The 19,760-nt window shown below is 32.8% G+C and overlaps 2 protein-coding genes and 1 long non-coding RNA gene across 4 annotated transcripts; 2 read left to right on the top strand and 1 right to left on the bottom strand.

Annotated features, from left to right (window-relative positions):
* The first annotated feature begins 300 nt into the window (after nucleotides 1–300).
* On the top strand, nucleotides 301–2,394 carry LOC114413544 (protein DETOXIFICATION 51-like). Its single transcript, XM_028378005.1, has one exon. The coding sequence runs from the start codon at nucleotides 476–478 to the stop codon at nucleotides 1,955–1,957; it is 1,482 nt and encodes a 493-aa protein (XP_028233806.1). The 5' UTR covers nucleotides 301–475; the 3' UTR covers nucleotides 1,958–2,394.
* Nucleotides 2,395–6,650: 4,256 nt separating this feature from the next.
* On the bottom strand, nucleotides 6,651–7,306 carry LOC114411576. The gene is made up of 3 exons (XR_003666489.1): nucleotides 7,218–7,306; nucleotides 7,043–7,119; nucleotides 6,651–6,765 (listed from the first exon to the last, which is right to left on the bottom strand). It is a non-coding gene; the product is annotated as an uncharacterized LOC114411576 (long non-coding RNA).
* A 6,826-nt stretch (nucleotides 7,307–14,132) lies between these two features.
* LOC114413543 (protein IQ-DOMAIN 14-like) lies at nucleotides 14,133–16,932 on the top strand. 2 transcript variants are annotated; one of them, XM_028378004.1, is made up of 4 exons: nucleotides 14,133–14,707; nucleotides 14,943–15,409; nucleotides 15,675–15,884; nucleotides 15,986–16,932. In XM_028378004.1, the coding sequence occupies exons 2-4, from the start codon at nucleotides 15,029–15,031 to the stop codon at nucleotides 16,694–16,696; spliced, it is 1,302 nt and encodes a 433-aa protein (XP_028233805.1). In that variant the 5' UTR covers nucleotides 14,133–14,707; nucleotides 14,943–15,028; the 3' UTR covers nucleotides 16,697–16,932. The 2 variants fall into 2 exon arrangements, with proteins under 2 accessions (XP_028233805.1, XP_028233804.1); XM_028378003.1 differs by having other exon boundaries at nucleotides 14,851–15,409.
* Nucleotides 16,933–19,760: the final 2,828 nt, after the last annotated feature.

Genomic DNA, 19,760 nt, shown 5'->3' with positions numbered 1-19,760 from the left:
ATACACTGACATTTCCACGTATTTAGTATTTTCACTTATTTAATTTTCATATTAAATTAAACCTTACTATATGAATGTACATTTCTTTTTAGCAACGAGAGAATGAGAAAGGATGGTGTTAAAAAAAAGTATAAAAAGATTGTAAGTTTTTATTAGGTTAAAAGAAGAAAGAAAAGAGGTGAATCATAATGAATGACACTAATGCATAAGCATGTAACTTGACATCAAGCTTCATTTTATTTATTTATTTATTTATGTTGAGAGAAAGAAAGAGATGTAGTAGTAAATATTTTAAGAGGAGCTGGGAAACTTGAAATCTCTATTTATACGAGGGGTCACCTTCTTGGGCTTCTCATTCAAACGCGTTAATTAGTTTCGAGTATCTATCTACTCATTCAGTCTTTGGGTCATCAATTCCATACAGAGAAGAGAGTGAGTGTGAGTGAGAGTGCAAGTTTGAGTTTTACACAATAAGATGGGAACAAAAACAGAGGAAGGAGTAGATTACACGTTGATGGAGGGAGCAGCAGAAAAGGAGAGGCTGCAGTGTTGGAGCATAAGGAGAGAAGTGAAAGCGGTGGTGGAGCTGGCGTTTCCGATAGGAATAACGGCGTTGATATTCTACGCGCGTTCCATGGTATCGATGCTGTTCCTGGGACACCTGGGAGAGTTAGAACTGGCAGCAGGGTCCCTAGGAATGGCGTTCGCGAACATCACAGGTTATTCGGTGCTGTCGGGTCTAGCACTTGGGATGGAACCGATGTGCTCGCAAGCCTTCGGAGCAAAACGCGTGAAGGTGTTGTCGTTGACCCTCCACCGCTGCGTCATGTTCCTATTAGTCTGCTCCATCCCAATATCACTCCTTTGGCTCAACATGTCCAGCATCCTCCTTCTCTTGCACCAGGACCCAAACATCACCCTCATGGCCCACACCTACCTCATCTTCTCCCTCCCTGACCTCCTCACCCACTCCTTCCTTCACCCAATCCGCATTTACCTTCGCGCCCAGGGCGTCACCCACCCGGTCACCTTAGCCTCCCTCGCCGGAACCCTCCTCCACCTCCCCTTCAACTACCTCCTCGTCACGCGCCTCCGCCTCGGCCTCGCCGGTGTCGCCGCTGCCTCCGCCGCTTCCAACCTCTCCATCCTCCTCTTCCTCGGAGCCGCCGTTTGTTTCACCGGCCTGCACTGCGCCGCCCCGAGCCGAGACTGTTTCAGCGGCTGGAAGCCGCTGCTTCGGCTCGCCGCGCCGAGCTGCGTCTCTGTTTGCTTGGAGTGGTGGTGGTATGAGATCATGATCATTCTTTGCGGGATTCTCGTGGACCCCACCGCTACCGTTGCTTCCATGGGAATACTCATTCAAACCACTTCACTCATCTATGTTTTCCCCTCCTCGCTTGGTTTCGCGGTTTCCACACGCGTCGGGAACGAGCTCGGAGCGAATCGTCCTTCTCGAGCCAAATTATCCGCGGTGGTTTCTGTTTTTCTCGCCGCGATTATGGGGTTCTCGGCGATGTTTTTCGCCGTCGGGATGCGGCGGCGGTGGGGGAGGATGTTCACCGCCGACGAGGACATAATAAGGATCACGTCGATGGCGCTGCCGATCCTCGGGATTTGTGAACTCGGGAACTGTCCGCAGACGGTGGGGTGCGGCATCGTTAGAGGGATGGCGCGGCCGAACACGGCGGCCAATGTGAACCTGGGCGCGTTCTATTTGGTCGGGATGCCCGTGGCGGTGGGGCTTGGGTTCTGGTTTGACGTTGGGTTCTGTGGGCTGTGGCTGGGCCTGCTCTCGGCCCAGGTGTGTTGCGCGGGACTTATGTTGTATGTGATTGGGACCACCGATTGGGAGTTTGAAGCCCATCGGGCCCAGTGGCTGACGTTGGTCGAAGATGGAGTGATGGACGGACAGAAACAGCCGTTGACAAGCGTTGTTACCGAGGCTCCCTCGACTTGATCGTGCTGATCCTCATGGGGTTATTCTGTAATTTACTAAGGTCAAAGAAAGTGAATTATAACTATATCTTTTTTCCCACCCATATGGGAACTCGATACATATACAGAGGATAACTTAAAGGAAGTTATTGTGTCTTTTCCCACATTTGTATTTTATTATAGCAAGGATATGTTTCATTTCTTATGTAACAGTAAGGCTATAAACATATTGGCACAGGACGGAAGAGAAAGGCATGTTTGCATTGCATGGTACTGTGGACTGTGGTGTCTCTCGTGAGGAGCTGCCACAAGGACCCATAGTGATTCTTGTGTTACCTCTTTACCTCCTCTACTCAAGTTACACTATGCACAAAATTAATGTATTCATTTCAAATAATCATTTTTTCAGTTTTGTCATTGATGAAGAACCAAGTCTAAGAGTGATTTGTAAACACATTCTTTGATACTTTTATGGACAAAATTCAACTGATGAGAGCATTAGCATCCCCATGGTCATGAGTTAGAATGATAAATGAAAAAGGTTCTGTTCCAAAAGAGGCAGTTGTATGTATTAAGTTTTTTAGCAGAGCGTGCACGATGGCTGCATCCGTGAGTGACAGTCTATCAGACTTAGACTCACTCCTCGTATTTATTTCTTGAAAACTCGCCTACTCTATTTCCATCGCTCTCTCCACACCCACACTCTTTTATACGTTTTTAACATTTTTAAATAAAAATATTAGTAAAAAGTCAATTTTTTAAAAAATATATTCAATATTATACATTTTTTAAAATTCAACTTCATTTATAATCTTGGTGAAGTCAAACAAGAGACAATCTCATACTTGGCAAGTCTTAAATTCAAAGTCTCACTCGTATTTTTTACATATGGTAAAAAGAAATATTCTTTCATAAGTATTTTTTGAACTTGGAGGCACTATTTCCCTCCCTAAATTTATTTACCGCACACAAAAATTTCAACCAAATTTTAACAATACCACTTTAAAATTTAAATGCTAATTGAAGGGTGTTTTCCCAAAGTAATATAATTTGATTTAAAAACTATTAGTTTAATATAATTTCTAAAAAATTACTGATTGCATGTAAATCAAATTTTAGACGTCTATTTTTTAGGGATTAGACTTCTAATCTAAATAAGGTAAGTTGCATTTTTTCAATGCGAGTTATTAAATTAAATTTTTATATATTTAAGATACTATTATTAAATCAACTGGTACGGCTTATTTAAAAAAAATAAAAAAATTCATTCACTCATTCGTGTCATATATAATTTGTTAAATTATAATTTTGATATTTTTATTTTCTTAAATCTCTGTGGAGAGAATTATCCACACCCTATAACCTGAATCAACCGGTGCCTTTTTGCTCTAGCATATATAATGCCGCAATTAATGTTTCTCCCAATCTAGGGACAGTTTTGAAGGTTGTCAATTTGCATAGTTTCTAGCTGCCGGCTACAAGATCTGATCTAAAAGTGCCAGAACGAATTAGGGAGGTGTATAAGAAAATAGGCTTTTTACCAAATGGGATATATTTTTTATTTGGAAGCCGATTTCAAATTAGTATGAAAATGGAAGTAGGTTGTAAAATGTGTTATTACAACTTCTAACTATTATAACTTTTTATTTTTTTAATTGAAATTATAAATTTTTTTATGATTTTAGTTTTATTTTTTATGTTATTTATGACTTTAAAGTTATATATATATATATATATATATATATATATATATATATATATATATATATATATATATATATATATATATATATTATCTCATGACTTTGAAGTGGTAAGGTTTTTTTTATGACTTTGAAGTCTTTTTTTTACCTTTAAATGTTTGTTTTAGAATTTTTTATTTATTTATATTTTCTTTTGTTTTGCCTTCATTTTTTTAAAATTATAAATAATTTTATTTAATTAATTATTAAATAAGTATTTTTAATTTTACTTGTGATTTGTTTTATTTAATATCTTGTATATATTTTTATATGATTTTATTCAATATGTTATATATATGTTTTTAATACTATTTTATTTGAAATATTTTATATAATTTTTAAATATTATTTTATTGAATATATTTTGTACATTTAAAATTTAAATAATTTTTAATAATATTATTGAATTTGATTTGTTTTGTAAATGAAATAAAAAAATAACATAATTTTTTTGAATATATTTTGTATATTTTAAATAATTAAATTTTAAAAAACTAAAATTTTAAAATACTTTATTACTAATATTAACTTATACTTTATGAAATAATATTATTTATTTTGTATACAAGAATTTACTATTAACAACATTTAATAATTTAATAATAAAAGTAGTTGTTAAATTAAAAATAACATAATACATTAACATAAAATGAACAATAAAAATTAAAGAGAAACATAAAAAATAGAAACTATATTATATTTATTTAATAATTAATTAAATAAAATTATTTACAATTTTTAATAAAATTAAAAGCAAAATAAAAGAAAATAAAATAAATAAAAAATTCTAGATCAAAAAGCTTTAATGGAAAAAAATGACTTGAAGGTCGTAAAATATATAAAAAAAAACTTATACTTCAAAGTTGTAAGATAAAAAAAAAATTATCGTAAATAAAAAAAATTAAACTTAAGTCATAAAAAATTTCATAACTTTAGTTAAAAAAGTAAAAAAAAAAAATCATAACATAGAATTCTAATTTAAAAGTCGTAATATCTATTATAATATATATTCATTTTTAATAATAATTTAAAATCAATGTCCAAATGAAAAATGGATAAAAAAAAAATATATCCCCATTTAGTAAAAAAGCTAAGAAAATCAAAACATAGAATCATTTTGCAAACGAGAAACAAATAAAGCTAAAGGAATGAACTGGCTATAGACAACATCATACTTCTGACGTGGCTACCCTTTTAGGCAACCGACCCAATCCTCTCAATATCTCTCGAACCACAACCACTTTCTTTGTCCCCTTCTCTAAATCTTAATTTTACCATCCATAAACTTTTTGTTTTCCGATCGACCGATGCCTAGCTTTGTTCGTGACTGTGATTACATATTCTCCCTAAATAAATAAAAAAATAATCAGCCTAAATAAATTAAATGAGTATATATAAACAGTAACAAAACCCATACACTCACATCTTCATAAATAATGTTAATATCTTGTAAAGATCTTAACGTTATATATTCTTAATAGTTTATGATAAAATAGTTATGTTTAACATCTTAAAAACAAAACAAAAATCTTAAAAAATAATAGTTATTCGATCTCAATTTTGTCACGAAGCAAAAAAAAATATATTCCATTTTCGTCTAGAATATGGATCATGAGTTCATCAACAACTAAGAAGTAAGAACCAACCAATCCATCATGATCTCCATGCATGCGGACCCTCCACATCATAACTGTCTCTACTCGAAAAATAAGCCTACATATAGCTCTGCCATGAAAGATACACACACAATATGTGGCTAGCCCACAGGAATGGCCTCTGTCCACCCTGAATATTCTTCTCTTTCACGATATAGGCAACCTATCAATATGTTCTAGCTAGCTAGAGGTATATGATAATATTATAAAGGGCTATTTTACCATCCAGTGGTTGAATCAATTACGTTGGCATCGTTCCAACTTAAATAGTATCTTAAGTTTCAATATTAAATATATAATTACATTAAATATTTAAAAGAAGAATTTTATAATGCATAATAATCATCTTGTTTAACTTAAGAAGAATTTCCTTCAATAAAGATAACCATGGCCTATAGAAAAAAAAACGGCTAAATTTTGATCATTTGCTCAACCAACTGTTGCCTTTTATATCTCAAGTTGGCTTGACATGTCCCCCTAACCCCTCACAAGTCACAAGGGTTGATCCTTTTGCTCCACGCGTGGGCTTCATGCAATTCCTAATGCTTTCATAGATGGCTATAACAAGATAGGGCTCACTTCCCACCCATCATTCTCTCCCACCTTTAAGTTCTACACTTGGCGGTGCCACACCCTTAATTTCTCAACTCGTCTTGGGTATCATATCAGTCATTCATGCATGCAATGTCCATTATACTCTATATGTTATTGGAGAACTCATATTGAATGATATGACGAAAATAATAATGTATACAAATAATGGATAGTATATTTAATTTACATCATAACTTCATAAGTTAGCTTCCACTTGGCGGGGCCACACACCCTTTTTCCACATATATGCATGGTTGTCTTTTACTTCCCTCCATTTCGTATGGTGTGAGAGGTACGATGGGTACATTGTAGAGGTTTTGATGAATGTGTATGGACAAGATTTTAAAATGCTTTTTCCTGCTGATGTTTTCTCAGGAATAAATGAGTTGAAAATAAGAAACTTCATTTAAAAAAAGAACTCTTAGTTACGTCCCACGGGCACAACACGATACCGAAGTTTTATTAATTTACAGAGTTAAATTGATGAAAAGGAGGCTGGAATGATATATCTTTATGAAGCAAAATATGAAACAAATTTGATTTTCACCAACTTTTCCAAATACGAGAAAATAAGATTATAAACCATTTCTGTAGAAATAGATTATAATATGAAAAGTAAATCCAGTCCAATCACACATTTAACCCGACCACTTTTTATAATTAAATGCAATTCACGAAAGTCTATATTTAGATAAGAAAAGCATAACCCACTTTTTATAATTAAATGCATCTACGGCTTCAGCAACAGTAAGGAAAACCCACTGCCTTCCGATTTTATCCACAAAATGTGCCACTTTGAGCTTGTGAATCACTAGCCACCTTGGGTTCACCATAGCCAACTGCAAAAACACATAGCAATAGCAAAACCGTTAGATTAGTTTTATAGGCTTGAGCAAACCACACCAACCATATAATTAGGTCCCAAAGACAAGAAATTAAGATTATCACAAGTTCATGGTCACAGTTAATCTCCACATGACATGAAATCAGTTTTTAATTTATGATTTCTTTTAATAAAACTCAATTACGTGTCAAATAAAGATTATTTGGAACCATGATAATCTCATATTATGTAATAGTTTCTCTCAAGATACATATTCGTGGCAGTATTCTCACTTGTACGCCACGCGAGAGCAACCTCTTGTGCAGTTCCTCCAGTATTAGAATCCCAGAAGTATCAACATTCATCAGGTCTATCAAAAGAGAATTGAGAAAGGGTCATTCATAAGGTTATATAATAAATTCCATGAAATGTTTAGCATTTATTAGTGTTATGAGTTCTGAGACTCACTGCTCATGTCTAAGATTACTGCTTGGACTCTTCCCTTAGCAAGCTCGTTTTCTTCTTCCGCGACCCATTTTAGTATTCTCCCCCCCCCCCCCCCCAAAAAAAAAAAAAAGATTAAGATATAGGCCATTGACTGAAGAAACGAAGGAAGAAGAAAAGAAAAAAAAAAAAAAAGACCGTCAAAGGAGGAGAGAGAGAAAGCAACAAGGTGGAGGCAAGGACACAAAAAAAACATGGAACCTGATTATCTCTTTTATTTTGTTAATCGGAACCTGAATATTTCTTTTTTCTGTTAATTAAAATTTTGAGTTTTTTTGCTAACGTGTAATTCCTTGTACAATTTGTTATAAAAATTGTTGTAAGTATATCATTTCTCAAAAAGAAAGTATGATTAGGGATAAAAAAAATTCAATCAAATCTCTCAACTCAATGAAAATTCTCAATTGGTAAGAGTCTTAATTTTTGTTTTGTCTGTAAAAATCAAATGAATATATTAAAAAATTTATAAAAATTCACTTATTTTATTAACGTTAATCAATCGAAGTAGACTCTACATATCACAAATAAAGTTGAATTTGTTAGAGGAAGCCTATTTTAACGAACTCTACCCTTTGGTGATTCATTAACTAAAAATAGGTATAAAAAAAAAATCTTTCTGACTTCACACAATATAATCATGTATTTATATAAATATGTCACTTCGAACTCAAATTACGCTAATTTTTAATTGGACTAATGCCACCTAGCATATCCGGATTCAGTCTTAGTTATTTGATTTGACTCACTAGAAAATAAAGACATATTCGCCCTTAATTTGGAATGAAATATTTTTCCTTATCCAAAGTCATCCATCCATCCCTAACACATCATGAAAATGGTGACATGACATAGAAGTCTATCGATCATGCTGGCATGCTGCTATGTACCATACCATCTACCCGAGCTCATGTATACCTCAACAAATAACAAAACATGCATCCACAATTCACGTGCCCTAACGTGACAACTGCATCGCGTTATCCACAAAGCCCATTATGATCTCAACCCAGGTGGGTTCACATGCAAAGTTTATTTTACTCATTCTAATTCCTAATACTTAAGTTGACATGCTCTCATAACTCAATCGATTACCCCAATATTTGAAAACATGATTAAATTATAAGAAAACAAAACCTTAAATTGTTCATCCAAAAGCATTTCATTGCATTAGTCTTTTAATAATATATAAAAAGTTTAATTAATTATTTGATTCTTATATTTGCACCAATTTTTCATTTTAGTTCTTGTACCTAATTAAAAAGGACTCCATTAATCTCCATTAATTTGCATCTTCTATTGTGGAACCATTTCCCAAGATTAAACCCTAAGATTCCAACCCCCTCCCCTCCCATCACTTACTAAAAGCTCATTTAAATAGGTTTAAAGCTATCAACACCTGGCATACATACTCGACAACACAATGCTAATATGTTCTTCAGAACTTTCAATCTTGTTTGTTTATTTATTTATTGAAATTTGGTTGTTTTTCTTTTATGATCGATGGGCGCAAAGGATATTACAGAAGTCATTATGATTGGATTAGTAATTAATGAGAAGTCTGCATAATTTGAATGAGATATTTAAAACTTAAGAATGGAAATATATTTCATAGGTTGTTGTGAGTCTATGATTTATCTCACATTAATTAGGCCTAGTTTGGATTAGTTAAGCCTATTTATTAAATCAATGATTTTTTAAAGCTTATTAAACTAAAAATGATAGATTTTGAATCATTCAAAAAAATCTTTTAGTCTTAATAAATTATCCTATTTATGTAGATAAAACAATATAATATTAATAGTAATAATATTATTACTATTACTAATTTTTAATGTAATATTTTATTATATTATTTTTTACTTATTTAAAGACGTAAATTAGTTACCTTGCATGTAAATTTAAGTCTTTTAACCTATTTAAAAGTAGTTTTTTAACTCCTTGAAAAAAGTTATACTATAAAAGTTAAATTTTAGATAAATTTACAAGATACACCTTAACAGTGATAATAATTATCAAAGAAACTTGTGTTACACTAATCTGAAACATACAAATACAGAGGACAAGGACACAGGAAGGCAAGACGCACGAGTGAGAAGGAAAAAGAAAGAAAGAATATATATAGGCAATGAAATTCGGTATGAAAATATGACTTATTGGTCGCCATTACTTGGAAAAGGGGAAAGAAAAATGGAATAATGTTTAGAGGTGGCGTTAATGGTGGGTGTACGGGAGAAAGTCATTTCATGGAATAATGTTAGGTTGTTCCTAAACAAAGAAAATATGGTCCTAATTGCCATTGCCGAGAGGGTGTTAGTTTATGGTGGGCAAGCAGTGTACCTATACTACCCCGTCTTGTCCAAATTGGAAATACAGAATTAAGGTCATCAATTCAATTCTCATACTCATATATATAGGTGGAACTAATAGCAGTGCTATGATGGGCGTGTAACCATACCATCTTTATCAAAAATGGAAAGGTGGAACTGGGAACAGTGCTATGATGACAACCACCTCGTGCAAATGACAACTGCTGGCGTGATAAACATATGAATTTGCGAGTATATGGTTTGTGTGACGAGAAAAATCCTATTCACTATGTGGTAACTTTTTTTCATTTTAGAGTTTTAAATGTCACAGGATATACTTCTTTGTTTCCTTAGGAGTCATAGGAATCTTGTTAACTTGTGTTGATAGGCTAAGTTGAAAGAATTATAACAGTAAAAGTTATTTACTAATGAAAATGATCGATTTAACAAACAAAATAAATATTTTTATAGCATTTGCTAACATAAACACACTTATATTTTAATAAGTGTGTTAACAACATCAATAATTTAGCTTGTTAATACACTTATATTAAAACAAATAAATATGTGCGTTAATAAATTCACACACACACACACATATATATATATATATATATATATATATATATATATATATATATATATATATATATATATATATATATATATAATATTTTTATTTGTTTCTAATTCATGAATGTTGAATTATTTTTCAATTTTAACCTTCGGGTTATGACTTGTTTTCAAGTAGGAGTGTTCATTGATTAAATTTTTTAAAATCCAATTCAAATCTAATTAAAAAGATTGGATAAAAGTGATTTGAATTTTTTTGAAACTGGTTTAAAATGGTTTTAAAATTGGTTTATGTTCAAAATCATTTTAGTTTTAAATCATATATCAATTTTTGACTTCAGCTAGGGTTGCTTTTAGCTAGAGTTTATGCAGACTCGTGAGAGTTTCATAGACTCGACTCCTAACTCAACTCGTAGACTCGTAAGAGTTTACTTCATTAAAAATAATAACAAAATATCTATAAATAACATACTAATTAAACATTTCAGTAATATAATAAAACAAAATAATAAATCATAAAGTTCATAATATTTAATTAACTAAGTCTAGTAATAATACATCACTACTAGATAATAATTTGAAGAGTTTATAATAGTGGTAGATCACTCTCATCGAGGGTTTGATGTTATTAGAGAATAAATGTTTGATATTATTAAAGGTAGGAATTTTGTATTTGAGAATAATACACTAAATGAAGATATATTGAATGCTATACAAAGAGAAAATAATAAAAAATGACTTACATTTTCGTCTAATTTTTTTAACTTGCTAACTCGGTGATAAACTCGAGAATCTATCGAGTTTACTTAGAGTTTATAGAGTTTTCCTAGAGTCTACTAAAAAAAGAGTTTACTCAAGAGTTAACTCACAGAGGACAAGTGAACTCGTAAATTCGTAAGAGTTAGCGAGTTAATTCGAGAGTTTGATAACCATGATTACAACTATTTTTGGTCGACTTTAACTAGGGTTATTTTCAGTGAACGAGACTATTTTTGGTCGAGGTCGGTTAGGGATTTTTGGTCATAATATTTTTGTTTGTCGACGTCAAATATGATTATTTTCTTGCTCACATATGCTGGGTTTTTTTAGTCAACAACAAACGAGATTATTTTTTGGTTGATACTGGCTAAGTTTTTTTTATCAAGGTTGGTTGATGATATTTTTTGGCCGATGTCGCCTAGGGTTTTTTGGTCAACATCGGCTAGGGCTATTTTTTCGGTTGGCATCGGCTAAGGTATTATCGACCAACATTGGTTGAGGCTATTATTGTGATATATTTTTCAACTAAAGTCAACCAGAGTTATTTTTTGTTGACGTTGGTTAGGGTTTTTCAGCCAACATAAGATGACGATATTTTATAGTCGACATCAATCAAAAAGCCCTAATCATTGTCAATTGAAAATAATCTTGGGCGATGTCAATCATAAAAATAGGTCTAACTGATGTCGACACAAAAATATCACTAATTGACCTAAAAAAAATCCTAGCCAACGTCAACAAAAAAAATCCTAGTTGATGCCGACAAAAATAGCCCCCACTAATGTTAGCCAAAAAATCCTAGCTGATGCTAGAAAAAAATCATCAATTGACATCGACAAAAAAAAAAAAAAAACTCTAACTGACATCAGTTTCAAAATAGCATTGGCCGATGTTAATTGAAACAAACCCTAGAGGATGTCCGTAAAGAACTAGTCTCGGTCGACATCAACTGCAAAAATCCTTAGTCAATGTCGATCAAAAAAGTCTCGGTCAATGTCAGTTGAAAAAATTATCAGTTGACATCGACCAAAAAAACTCACGATATCAACCGGTGTTGGTTGAAAAAATTGTGGATGACATTGGCAAAAAAAAAACCTCCACCAATGTCGATTGAAAAAAACCTTAACCAACACCATCCAAAAAATAATCTAGGGTGATGTCGGCCAAAAATTTGCTTTTGACCCATCTTGACCAAGGTTGTTTTCAAATAAATACTTTAAAATCTGAAAATCCAATAAAGTATCCAATCCATATCCAAATAATTGGATTGGCTTTAAAATCCAAAAAACTGAATTTGGATATAAAATCAATTCATTAAAATGGTTTAAAAGTGATTTAGATATGAACCGTTATAAATTAGCTTTATAAAATTGGATTATTTGAACACCCCTATTTTTAAGTCTACCAGCTAAGTTTGGTTCTCAAAGGACATTTTTTTCAAGGCTACAAGTTTATTTTTACTTTGATCATTTTGTTAACGGGCCTTTTTGTTTCTTTTCTTTCTTTATTTGTACATTGAGGGGTTTTTTTTCTTCCATATATAATATGATACATTATATTTACACACGGGCCTTTCTCTTTTTTTTTTTTTTGGTACGCCTTTTATCTTTTTTTTTATTAGTCTCTTCGTTAATTGAACAATAGTTTTTTTTTTTTACTATTTGTGTTTTGAAATCGTATCAGTTAGTCCAAGTAGAAAATTAGTGGCTCGATAGTGTTCATTAGATCGTCGTAAATAAGTTTTTTTAGAGAATATTGTCGACTGTCGCAAATAAGTTAACAATCATGCTTGTAGCAAAGGCATTGTTGATTCCTTTGTGGAGATGATTAATTTTTTCACAACTTAATTAGTTTTATTAAATAATTTTGAATTCATGTATTATAATTTTTTAATTTTTGGGTTTGAAATTTCAATTATTCGACACTCAGTTTTCTCATCTCTGAAGAGGAAATTAATGAAATTATGAGTCGTTAGACAAGTTTCTGTTTTTAACATCATTTGCTTTGTAGATATATATTATTCTAGTTCATTCGTTACTTTGTAAACGTAAAAAATGTATTTGTGGAAGTGTATCATTTGTAAATATATGAAAGTAATTATGTGAATTGGTTATGTGAAAGTGGTTCCGTATTTGTTGGTTCTGGATAAGGGAAGTAGTGGCTTTCAATACACTAGAATTTAGAAAAATATATAATTTATTTGTTATATTTCATTTAATTTTTTAAAAACATTCCAATTTTTTTATAAATAATTTGCTTCTCAATTTTATTATTTTATCATCTTGATGCATTTTAAGATATACTGACAATAATTTATTTGAATTTTGAAAAAAATAATTAGCTTTGAATATATAAAAATGTCTATGGTGACATAGCAGGATTCGTAAATTCGATTCAAAATGATATAGTCAAAGCCGTATCTGAGTAGGATTTCCGTAAATGTTTCAATTTCTGAATTTCATGACCTCAACGTTGATTCTCTCCGGCTTTGTCAAAGCGACCAGCTAAGATTTTAGAACTATATATCGGAGAGAAAACTTTCAATTTTCAAGCACAAAATAATTTTATTCTTAAATTAATACGTAATTATTTTAGAGTTTAACTGCATGTAATTTTCTCTTAAATTTTTTTATGCATTTAATTAATCAGAAGTCATATTTAATATAATAACATGAGGATTTCTGATTGAATCACTATAATTTTTTATATGAATTATAATTATTTGTTGATATTATATTCCATCAAGTACTTTGATTTGAGAACTTGATAAAAATAAAATAAAATTGGCGGTAAGTAATTTGTTTGCACTTAGTAGGCATGAAATTTTACCCAAGATAATGAATGGCCTGAATTGCTGGAGTAGTATTTGATGGTATGCTTACTAGATTACAAAAGGCGCAATAATCGTAAATAGCGACGTGTTCAGGGAAATTTTGTTTTCATCTGGATCGTTCCAGTCAGCAAAGTACTGGAACCCCAGTACAGCTAAGTTTGTCTTTGTAATTTTGATTTTGAATACCCCTATAGTTTTTGATAATTTTATTTGGTAAATATAATTTAATGTTTTTAACAATTAACCACATTTAATCATGGATATTCCAAGCTTGTTTGCCACCGTAAAATATACTACTACATATTTAGTAGAGAGAGGACCCCATGATTTCTAAGTTGCAGAGAAACGACAGTAAAAACAAAGGGGGAGCTTGAATTTGTACACAAATAATTGAGGAAACAGTATAACGAAACAATGAAAGAGAAAAAGGGTGAAATAAAAAAAGAGAAAGGGTTGCAGAGAACAGCCTAGGTAGCTGTTGGGGTGAGGAAAAGAACAACATTAATTGAACTAAAAAGCTATCTTTTTATTGGCTCAGCTTCAACAGGGTTTCATGCAGAAGGAGGACGCATTATTATGATTATTATTATTCGGTTTCTTCTTACTAGTTGAAAGCTGAAGAGAGAGCTGAGAAAATATAGAATGAATGACACTGGTATCATTCATTGGCTAGGAGTTAAACCAAGAAGCAAAGGAGGGTAAAACAGTTGCAGAGCGCAGAGGAAGGTTTTGATCTGTGGTACAAGTTAGGGAATGCCTTCACGAGACACGAGTGTGTCAGATGTTTTGGGACACTGAGGTATCTTTCTTTTTGAGGATACGTCGCTCCAGAGGACAGATGAAGATAGAGATTTCACTATGGGGCTGTTCTGTGTTCTCTTCTTTGAATTGAACCTTCCCATCTCTTTCTTCTCACTTCCCCCCCCTTTTCCTTTTCCCACTTTTGAATTGCCTTTTCCTTTCCAGAATTTTATTCTACCAAGGTGGGTTTACCTTACTACTCCATCCATTTCTTTAATAATTTACTTTGCAATGTGAACCCCAACACCTCTTTTTATTTTATATTCCATTATTCTAATGTTGTTTCATTTTGCTTACCATGCCTCCTACTGCATGCATGTTCCAGATGCATGTTTTTGTCATGTAATGCAGATTTTCACGAGGCGGTTTTCTTGTGTCTTGAAAAACTGTGTCTGTGACTGAGTTTTTCTTTGGTAGGTTTCTTCACTTCACCGTTCCCACTTGCATTATTATTATTCAAAGACCCCAGTAGCAGCATTTGCATTTCCCTCACGCTGCACCCAATGGGCAGAGCCATAAGGTGGTTGAAGGGGTTGTTTGGGATAAGGACAGACAGAGAGCGCAAAGAGAATTCAAATCACTCAGACAGAGATTCCAGAGGTTTATGTCATAATCCAACCACAATTCCACCCAATATTTCACCTGCAGAGGCCGCTTGGTTGCAATCCTTCTACTCAGAAACTGAGAAGGAGCAGAACAAGCATGCTATTGCAGTTGCTGCAGCCACTGCAGCAGCCGCAGATGCTGCAGTGACTGCGGCTCAGGCTGCCGTGGCAGTGGTTAGACTAACCAGCCACGGCAATGGCAGAGACACCATGTTTGGTGGTGGTGGACAAGAAAGGTTGGCTGTTGTCAAGATTCAAACTTTCTTTAGAGGATACTTGGTAAGTTTGCCTTTCTCCAACTTCAGAGACAAAAAAGAACATGACCTTTTTTGGCAGAAATTGAACTAGTCAGATGCAAATTCTAGGCTTTTAATTAGCTTTCAGTTAGATTAGATATATAAATCATATAATTCTATAACATGTTCAGACCAAAGCTATTTTGATCAAAATATTTATTTATTATAAATTTTAATTATATAAAGATACTGATTCTATTCATATCAGCGATATTTTGATTTTGCTGTTCTTCGGTTTTTCTAAATAGGCAAGGAAGGCACTGAGAGCCTTAAAAGGATTGGTCAAGTTACAAGCACTTGTGAGAGGGTACTTGGTGCGGAAGCAAGCAGCAGCAACCCTGCATAGTATGCAGGCTCTAATTAGAGCTCAAGCAACAGTAAGGTCTAAGAAATCTCACGGACTCAGCAGCACAAAGAATGAAGCACATTTGTTTCAAACACAAGCACGAAGATCCATGGTACTGCAACAGAACATAGATTTTAGATTCCTGTCCCTTGTCCATTGTCATGTAAATTGCATAAATAGTTATCGTGATTAATGCTTTGGAGTGTTTTGCAGGAGAGATTTGATGACATAAAGAGTGAGTACATAGCTCCCATCCACAGCAGAAGGCTATCATCTTCTTTTGATGCCACAATGAATAATGCAAACAGTGTTGATGGGAGCCCCAAAATAGTGGAAGTGGACACTGGCAGTGGCAGGCCAAAGTCAAGGTCTCGCAGGAGCAACACCTCAATGTCAGATTTTGGCGATGACCCATCATTTCAGGCACTTCCTTCTCCTCTTCCATTTGCTCATTTGTCCATACCAAGCCACAGGAACTACCACGACTCAGAATGGGGCTTAACAAGAGAAGAGTGCAGATTCTCCACAGCGCAAAGCACTCCACGATTTACCAACTCTTGTAGCTGTGGATCTGTTGTTGTTGCACCTATGAGTATGACACCTAAAAGTGTTTGCACCGAGAACTTCTTCTATGGCCAGTATCACAATTTTCCAAACTACATGGCCAGCACTCAGTCTTTCAAGGCCAAATTGAGGTCTCATAGTGCTCCAAAGCAACGCCCCGATCCAGGGCCAAAGAAGAGGCTTACCCTCAACGAGATGATGGAGTCTAGGAGTAGTTTAAGTGGGACTAGAATGCAAAGGTCTTGCTCACAGATTCAAGAAGCTATCAATTTTAAGAATGCTGTGATGAGTAAGCTTCAGAAGTCCGCAGAACTTGGTAGGGACACAGAATTGAACTTTTCCAACCAGAGGAGGTGGTGATTGGTGAAACTTAGTGATAGAGTTGGCTTTCTTTTTCACATTGTTAGTAATAGTTCTGTGTGTTTCTGCGCCCCATGATTGGCAATTTGAGAACATATAGTGGGTAGGAAACAGGGGAGTCAAGACAAAATAGAAGGAGAACAATGAGAAGGTCCCCGTTATAATTTGGTCATGGAATTATCTTCATATATTATCATTATAATCAAATGCTACAGCAATTAATTTTCACCTTCATATTTGAGTTTGTTTTGTTGCACCACATAAAGCCTCACTCTAAACAAGATTTATGAACAGAAAATACGGATGTAAAAAGTGAAGCACCATTGGGGTGTACATTAGTTGGTTTAAGTCTAGTTTGGAGACGTAATCAAAATACTTCAGTTTGGGTTGAGTTGAATTTAGGCTTCTTTTTTTTTTGTCATATCTGAACTGAAGTAACATGATCACTAATGAGTTGGTTAGGTCAAGTCCAAAAAGTTAAAAATTGTTCTAAATTTTCTCAAAATTTGAAATAAAATAATACGTTAGGTCATTGATTCACTGGTTTAAAAATAAGATCTTGTTGTCCAAATCAAAGGACATGGACTTTGAACGAGTGAAGTCGATCTACCCATAAAACAACAAAGTTCATACAGAGTGTTTGAGTGGTTCGGATCTACGCACGCTCTTAACTAACAAGATCTTATACTAAATTTTGTTGACATGTCATTGAGACCACGAATGCCTTACAACAAAGCTAAATTGATTATTTTTTTTCCCAAAAATTATTAGTTCAAGATTTGCCTATTTGTAAAATTCTTATGAAAAAATGGTGATTGTTAAAATAATTTATTTCACGAAAAAGCAAAGATTTATAATCTATAGTGAATACTAGTAATAAAAAGTAATGACAGTGAGATTTAAACTGCACAATGTGCAGTTATTATAATGACTGCAGAGGATCCTTTTCGGGAGTTCAACCTATTCAATTATTCAGTGGAAACTATAATTAACAATTAATGATAGGGAATTTGATTTTTGTTTATTAACTTCGGGGGAATCTTGAATGTCAGAGAACGCATGTTAGTGGTCATCTCTTCTGATTCATCACATTCACTCGTACTATAATTGGACGATAGCTAGCTGCTATATATGCTGTCTTCAAATCGTTTTTTAATTGTTGAATTTTACTGTAGGGTAAGGGTGTTTTTGATTGCTTGTTATGTTGATGCATGTCGCTTAGATAATAATCCCAAAATTGTACTGTTCTTTTCCAAGTACTGTAGTATTTTTTTTCTTCTTAAATCTCTTTTTTAAACTTATTTGTTGGAACCTTCGTTCACACTGCAGCCATCAATTCTAACCTACTAGTATTAATTAACAGCTAGTTGCAGTAGAAACGTTACATGCCTAATGCATTCATTAGCTACATTCAGTACATGCACATGCAGCAACCAGCATTCAGTAGCAATATTGAAGATGTGAATACGTCTCTGTTCTCATTCGTAATCCGTTGCACATTCATCCGATTATTTTCACACAAGTGAATGTCTAGGTAACACGCTTATCCACCATAAAAATTCCTTCTAATTACTATTTTGGATGGTAAAAAATAATTGGGTTAAAGCATTTTATTCTCTCAAATTATTACACCAATTAATGATAAAAATGTTTATCACTCGGGTTGAATTTTCCAGCCACACATGTTAAGTGACGTATAATATTTACATGTTTAGAAAATAATAAGATCATTTACTTCTGTTTTTAATTTCTGTTTTTGTTTTTTTGTTTTCACTTTCAATTACAAAATTATTGTCAATTTGTTTTCTTCTTTCAAAGCTTTATATACAGGAAACAGAAAAACTAAAAATAAAAACTATTTTCATTGTTTACTATACAAATATTTGAATTCAAGAAATAAATTGAAAACAAAATGCCAGTTTTGTAATTAAAAATGAAAATTTTCTCATTGGGTCCTTAATTTCAGAAAAAAAAATTAATTTTAAATAAATTAAATCAAGCATGTACTAATACACCTTGATTTTATAAAGTTCATTATAAAATTTTCTTTTCATTCATTTTTTTCTTTTTATGTTCAATTAAATTAGTAGTTAATTACTTACTTTTAATAAAATCATCTGCACATGGTGTGCATATGGCTTTAAGATAAAAAATGTCTAAAAGACAGAAAATTGTCAAAATTTACCTTCAAACAGGGAATATTCCGTTGACAATTTGGAGAAAAACAATCAGAAAAAATATTAGGATAACAGGACAACTAAAACTAATGTTGCACGATTCAAACATACTTAAGATGGGATGAAAAAATAGACTATGCACCGAAAAGAAGATTAAAATGAAGAAGAATATTTGTAACATATCAGCCATTTATTTGTTTGAATCACAGTTTGGTCACGTTGAATGCCAATCCAATGTGAGAAGCAAATTGTGTTCAACGTGAATTGGAAAGAAATGAAGGGTCTTTAACTTTTAAATATTATAAATAATAATTACTATTAAATTAAAGTATATTATTCATCGAGCGCACGTAGATGAACTAATACACATTATTTTAGCTTAACCAGACATTAAGTCTTGGATATACTATGTTAATTATTCTTTTGCCTGGCCTATACCAAAAAAATTAAAGTATATTATACTAAATTAAATGTTTTGATGAATTCAAAATTAAGACAAAAAGTTATTTTGGGTCGAGTGCGTTTATTTATTTTCAAGGAACTGCTTGGGGCACCCTATATTTTTTATGGTACATTCAACAATTTTCCAAAATATCAAAAAAGTCCTTATGAGTATTTTAGGTTATAAATAGCATATTAGTTTTTTTCATGTTTGTAGTGCCTTTTGTTTTTTGTAAATCTGCACTCCCTTAGTGTAACTTGCTTCCGTTAATATCTTTTTGTGAGTGTTTGTTGTCGCTGGTAGTGTATGTGTGTTGTTTATGAATATACGGTGGAGTTCCTTGTGGTTTTTCATCGTCGGAGAAGAAGAGATGCATATTAAAAAATTCAAAACATACGGATTGACAATCCGTATGTTTTGAATTTTTATAAAATTATAATTTTTT

This window comes from Glycine soja, chromosome 5, assembly GCF_004193775.1.
Source record: "Glycine soja cultivar W05 chromosome 5, ASM419377v2, whole genome shotgun sequence".
Lineage (NCBI taxonomy): Eukaryota > Viridiplantae > Streptophyta > Magnoliopsida > Fabales > Fabaceae > Glycine > Glycine soja.
Note: the sequence above shows the minus strand (reverse complement) of the source record. Positions and strands in the feature narration are given on the sequence as shown.